The sequence below is a fragment of the Lissotriton helveticus genome, chromosome 12 (assembly GCF_964261635.1).
Source record: "Lissotriton helveticus chromosome 12, aLisHel1.1, whole genome shotgun sequence".
Taxonomy (NCBI): Eukaryota; Metazoa; Chordata; class Amphibia; order Caudata; family Salamandridae; genus Lissotriton; species Lissotriton helveticus.
In genome coordinates, this window is record NC_136073.1 from 849,568,512 (window position 1) to 849,574,781 (window position 6,270).

At 52.8% G+C, this 6,270-nt stretch overlaps 1 protein-coding gene across 2 annotated transcripts in view; it reads right to left on the bottom strand.

Moving 5' to 3' along the window:
- The window catches only part of CACTIN (cactin, spliceosome C complex subunit), a 52,567-nt gene extending 46,297 nt beyond the window's left edge, over window positions 1-6,270 (bottom strand). Inside the window, exons 1-2 of one of the 2 annotated variants that reach the window (XM_078671078.1) lie at window positions 5,437-6,270; window positions 4,109-5,328 (exon numbers count right to left, since the gene is read on the bottom strand). In XM_078671078.1, the coding sequence (XP_078527204.1) occupies window positions 4,109-5,328; window positions 5,437-6,192 (1,976 nt within the window). In that variant the 5' untranslated portion in view covers window positions 6,193-6,270. Of the gene's footprint in view, window positions 1-4,108 lie in introns of both variants that reach the window. The other variant, XM_078671076.1, reaches the window with a different exon arrangement.

Sequence of the window (6,270 nt, forward strand, 5' to 3'; positions counted from 1 at the left end):
GATTTGCGAAAGATTACATGAGCAGCGCGTAGCTAATTATTGTTCTGCCGGCTGTTCAAAAGTAAACAAAGCGCGATGCTTCTGAAGGGCAGATAGGGCTGGGACAGAGTTGGTCATTCATGAGACAGCTTGATTCTTCAAATGAGCCGGAAATATTGGGGCAGAGTCAGTGACTTGGGCAAGAGGGTGTTTCTAAAGGGCTGGGACAGAGGCGGTAACTCGTGAGACAATTTGGTGCTCCTGAAGGGCTGGTAATATTCGGGCAGAGTGAGTGACATGGGCAGAATAAGGCTGGGACAGAGTCAGTCACTTGTGAGACAGTCTGATACTTCTGGGGAACCCAACGGGGTGAAGCAGCCAGCCTCAGAGGCTGTATGCTGACATCTTTGCTAGCACAGTTAAAGGCAGAGGAAACTGAGGACATAGCTTGGGGAGCAGCAGCCTTTGATGTGCCGGCCGGCCATGCAGTGAATAATTAGGGGAGGAGAAATGCGGGCCTGAGGCCGAGCGCAAAGCAACAGATGGCATTTCTCCTCCCCTAATTATTCACTGCATGGCCGGCCGGCACATCAAAGGCTGCTGCTCCCCATGCGGCTCGGGCGCATCCACGGGGGAAAATAGTCAGAAGGAAATAGGAGATGACGATATGAGCTATCGGCATTATAAAGGGTTATCTTTTGTTTTGATTTATTTATACATTTTTAAAGAAATGTAGAGTTTCTGGATTGGTTCTTAATGCGGCGAGGGTCATTTATAAACCCCACGTGATAAGGCAACACCGACCCTTGAAGAAGTAAGCTTGTCAAGGGCGGGGAGAGGATAATGGGGGCTTGGCACAGTTAATTTGCTGATGAGGGACACTGGCCGAAAGATTGGAATCCTAATGGAGGCCAGACACAGGTTGACTGCTGTTACGGGATAACGGCTGAATGAGTAAAGTTTGGGTGAATTACTCTCGTAACTGGGGAGTAAGGCATGACTAGTATGAATGAAGCCACAATTCAGTGCACATAGATGAACAAGCACATTGAGATGAAGTGATTTGCACGGCCTGGCGGCTGTGAAGCCTTTGAAGCTCTCGAGAAAAGCCAGAAACACCAGCAGGGCGGAGATTGCCTTCAAGAATGCGAGTCATGGTGTGGTGGCTACATGGGCTGAGGAGAGTAGAAATGCAAGTCACGGCCTGCAGCCGTGAAAGGTGAAGTGAAGAGCAAGTCTGTATTAAATAAAAGAGTAGCCCGCAAGTAATGTGAATGACAAAGAGGGTGAGTGGGTAGTTTGGACCCAAAGCACTTTAAGGCGAAAAATCTCAAGGAGCTGAAATTTAAACAAGTTGCGATGCGTGGGCAGAGAGAAGGCAGGCGCTGGAGAGGGAGGAGGTGGGCAACTCGAGCGACCATATGGAGAGGGAGGGGGGTGGGCTGCCTGCTGGGAGAAGCTTGTGTGAGGGAGGCTGGGCTGCCTTTGATGATGGAATGCAAGCTCGTGCACGAGGAGCTTGTGGTCATGTGATTCTCGTATACTGTTGAAAATCCGCTTTTGGAGAGCCTTTTGAGAGCCTTGGGTTTAAGTAGTGGTTTAGCTGCATTAGACTCGCATATTCATTCCTTGCGGAATGGAATAGGCGAGACCTAAAAAACATGTATGCTCATGAAGTGCTTGACAAAAAAGAAAAATAGTTACCCAAAAGTGAGGATTCGAAGAATACAAGTCAGCCAATCGAAAGGATAGCAAAGAGACCAATGATCGGGGAGGGAAAAAAAACAAGAAGAGGAAGTAAGAGGAACAATTGTCATTAAGTATGAAGCAAGCAAATGTGTACGATAATGCCAATCAATGGAAGCATTTGGTAGTCTCTAAACCCACTGTAAGTTCTTGGTATGGCCCACAAAAGATCTTCTGCCACCAGGGGTGGGCACAGAGCCAGTCACTGCCTTACCAGCCATTAAAGTGCAGTGAAGGGGACAGGGCTTAGGAGTCCCGTTCTTACTTGAGCATCTACTTCCACCTTGTTGCAAATAACACTAAAAAGCTTCTGACACTGAAGTCTATGTCCATGAAATATTTTTTTAAAGCATAATGGTCATCAGCCATAAAGAGCCTGCTCAAAGGCGCTGGAAACTGTGTTTTTTTTTTAGATCATCTTCTCTGTGTGATAAGGGCTCTTAAATGATAAACTGTATGAAAAGAGCTAATACCATCTGACAGAAGACCAAAAAAAAAAAAGTGTGTGTTGACATATCTGGAACTCAGTTTATCATCATTAAAAAAACGTATTGCAAGTAACCTTTAACACCAGAAATACACAACTGACATTGCAGCTCACCAACCAAAACAGACTTGGGACCATGCCACAATCCTCGAACTAAGGTCAAGAAGGTACCTTAACTCACAATTGATGCAAGGTCATACTGATTGCAGAAAACGTTTTGTAGCATTAATCTTTTCTGGATTCACATGCTGTGCATTATTCAGACCCTCCAGCATTTCGCGATTTCGCGATTTGCAAAATAATCGCGAAATCAGCCGAAGAACGCGATGGCCGCGATATTGAACATTATGGCCGCGAAAATGGACTCTGGCAGGCAGCAAAAAAGATGGTGACATCTTATTGGCTGTACGCGCACACGTCACTACGTGGCGCTGTACAGCCGTAATAGCCGCCTGTAGGGATTTATGTCCATGCGTTTTGGAAGATGAGGCAAGTCTCCGAGTAAGCCGGGCGGTGTTTGAATTTTCAGCGAAAGTGCTCTTTCCATATGTTTAAATGAAGCCACATTTCGGAATTATTACGGAGAGCGCAGGGCTCGGTACTGGTAGAATTACAACCCTTCCTCCCCCAGGAAGCTGAGTACTTTAAAGTTCTGCGGAGGAGCGGGGATTTCTCTTACCCACCCTCCACCCAGCTCCCTGCGACACTGCTCTCCCCTCGTCCAATCTTGCTGAAAGAAAACCGTGACCTCAGCAAGCGGGTCTTGCCTTCTCTTAACTTTCCTTCATTCGTTTCCACGTTAAATGGATACAAAAAAATAGGAAAGGAACATTTTGTCGGGAAGGTCATCTTTATCGGGCATTTTCTGTTCCGACGGCAGCCTCGGGAAGGAAGGGGACGGGGAGGGGGGGTAGAGCATTGTTGGTCAGTGGTTCAGGAGCCCTATGCCCTCCCGCATCCAAGCTTGCTGAAGGAAGCCCGTGACTTCAGCAAGCGGTTCTCATCTCTCCTTCATTCGTTGCCTTGTGAAATGGATCCAAAAAAGAAAAAAGAAAGAAGCATTTTGTTGGAAATGTTCTCTTTCTCTGGTATATTCTGTTCGAGCTGCAGCTTCGGGACGGCAGGGTAAATAAATAAAAGATACAATACAATACATGGGAAATAACTACATGCAACTAGACATAGTGCTTGCAAAGTTTTTTCTGTCACATGCAAAGACATTAGCGCGACTTTACAGAGTGGGCCAGTTAATAGCGCTGTCGTTTTAAACTCTTTCCTGTAACAGCATTGTTGTCTGAAGAGAGGGTGAGGACATGATGTCTCCATGGCCAGGGTGTCTCCAACATCTCCATGGTCCGGGGTGTCTCTGACGTCTTTATGGTCAGTGGGGTCTCTGACGTCTCCATGGTCAGGGGCGTCTCTGGGGTCTATTGTGCTTGACTGAGCCTATGCTCCTGGAATGTTACCACAAAGGAGAATATAGCAAAAAAACTCAAATAAAGTATATAATGCCTATTGCATAGTTAAATACTCTGCTAAATCAGTTTGCATAGATTTAAGGCTGGAAAAGGAGTGATTAAGAGTAAAATAAAGTGCCGCAATAATGCCGCTAAATTTCCATTTTTGTGCCGCTAAATTCCAATTTTTGTGCCGCTAAATTAGCAAATCTATGCCGCTATATCCTGGGGGGTCTGATTATTCTGTCATCTAATGGTTGTATTGAATTTTAGCAAAACTACTCCCACTGCTAAGTAACCATTTTAAAATGTTTACCACTTTAAATCACAACTTTATAATTAATACAGTCCTAGGACTGTCAGATATGATAGAAAAGTGGACATTTTGACCTATTGGATACGGGAGCAGGGTCAGGGAGTAAACAGATTTCTTGCTCACCTGCCACTGTGTTCCCTCTTTCGCTGGCGCCGTTCTTCTTTCCCCCGGGAGTTATCCCTCTTCCTCCGTGGATGGGAGTTCTGCGGCGAGTCCCGGACACGCTTCCTCTTCTCTTTCGATGCCTCTCCGTCCCTTGAACCAGACGACCCACTGCGTCTCCTGTGCTTGGCTCCGCTCCCCACAGACCGGGCCTGCCTGCCCTCGGCAGGGCTACCATGTCTGGAGGCCGAGCTGTTCTCTTTGCGGGGCCTGTGCTTCTTTCTCTCCCCTGAGGCACTGGATCCAGAAGAGCTTGACGACCTGCCTGTCCTCGGATGCTTTTTCTCTCTACCTCTTGACGGGGAGGCACCGCGGACACACTTCATCCTACCTCTGGAGCCACTGCGACTCCTACCTCCTGGGCGTCCTGGTCGTTTGTCCCTGGTACCAGGTCGAGCCTTATCCCGGCCCTCCGGACTGCTGGATCCTGAGCGGATTCTCCTGCGGGGCTTCTGCTTCCCATTGTCGTTGGAACTTGAGCGGCTCTTTCTGAAGGGCTTCTGCCTCCCCCGTTCCCTGGAGCTACTCCTGGCCCGGGGCTTCTGCTTCCCACGGTCACCAGAGCTACTGGACCCAGACCGGCTCCTCCTGCCCAGGGCCTTCTGCTTCCCTCGGTCCCCAGGGTTGCTGGGCCCAAATGGGCTCCTCCTACCCAGGGCCTTCTTGCCCCGGTCACTGGAGCTGCTGGACCCAGACGGGCTCCTCCTGCCCAGGGCCTTCTGCTTCCCACGGTCCCCAGGGTTGCTGGGCCCAGACGGGCTCCTCCTGCCCAGGGCCTTATTGCCCCTGTCACTGGAGCTGCTGGACCCAGACAGGCTCCTCCTGCCCAGGACCTTCTGCTTCCCTCGGTCCCCAGGGTTGCTGTGCCCAAATGGGCTCCTCCTACCCAGGGCCTTCTTGCCCCGGTCACTGGAGCTGCTGGAACCAGACCGGCTCCTCCTGCGGGGCTTCTGCTTCCCTATGTCCCCAGGGCTGCTGGACCCAGACAGGCTCCTCCTGCCCAGGGCCTTCTGCTTCCCACGGTCCCCCGGGTTGCTGGGCCCAGACGGGCTCCTCCTGCCCAGGGCCTTCTTACTCCGGTCACTGGAGCTGCTGGACCCAGACCGGCTCCTCCTGCGGGGCTTCTGATTCCCTATGTCCCCAGGGCTGCTGGGCACAGACAGGCTCCTCCTGCCCAGGGCCTTCTGCTTCCCACGGTCCCCAGTGCTGCTGGGCCTAAATGGGCTTCTCTTACCCAGTGCCTTCTTGCCCCTGTCACTGGAGCTAGACCGGCTCCTCCTGCCCAGGGCCTTCTGCTTCCCACGGTCCCCAGTGCTGCTGGGCCTAAATGGGCTTCTCTTACCCAGTGCCTTCTTGCCCCTGTCACTGGAGCTAGACCGGCTCCTCCTGCCCAGGGCCTTCTGCTTCCCTCGGTCCCCAGGGTTGCTGGGCCCAAATGGACTCCTTCTGCCCAGTGCCTTCCTGCCCCTGTCACTGGAGCTGCTGGACCCAGACCGGCTCCTCCTGCCCAGGGCCTTCTTGCCCCTGTCAGTGGAGCTAGACCGGCTCCTCCTGCCCAGGGCCTTCTGCTTCCCTCGGTCCCCAGGGCTGCTGGACCCAGGCCGGCTCCTCTTGGGGGCCTTCTTGCCCCGGTCACTGGAGCTGCTGGACCCAGCGCGGCCCTGCTTCCCTTTCTTCCCCCTGGCTTCGGCTGAGGATGGGCGGCTGCTCCTGAGGGTCTTTCCCCGGTCCCTCCTCTCCACCGGGCGCTCTCTTTCTTTCAGATGGGTCGTAGGGGGGCTCCTCCTGCGCGCCTTCTCGCTGTCACAGGAGCTGCCGGGCCTGGGCCGTCCCTCCGCGGGGATACCCGGCCCGAAGCGGCCCAGCTCCCTCCCGCGGCCTCTCTCCGGCTCCGCACGCCGCCTCTCCCTCCTCCAGCCCCGGTCACTGCCGCTCTCAGAGTCCGAGGACTGCGGCCTGCGCCGCCGCTGGCTCTCCGCGCCCGAGTCTGACTCCGAGCCCCGCTTCCTCTTCCTGCGCTTCCCGGTCCGCTCCCGGGAGCCCATGGCAGGAGCCGCCCGGTCACTGGTTCATGGATGGGGCTTTCTCCATCAGGCGTCGCCGCGGACACCTAAACCTGCGAC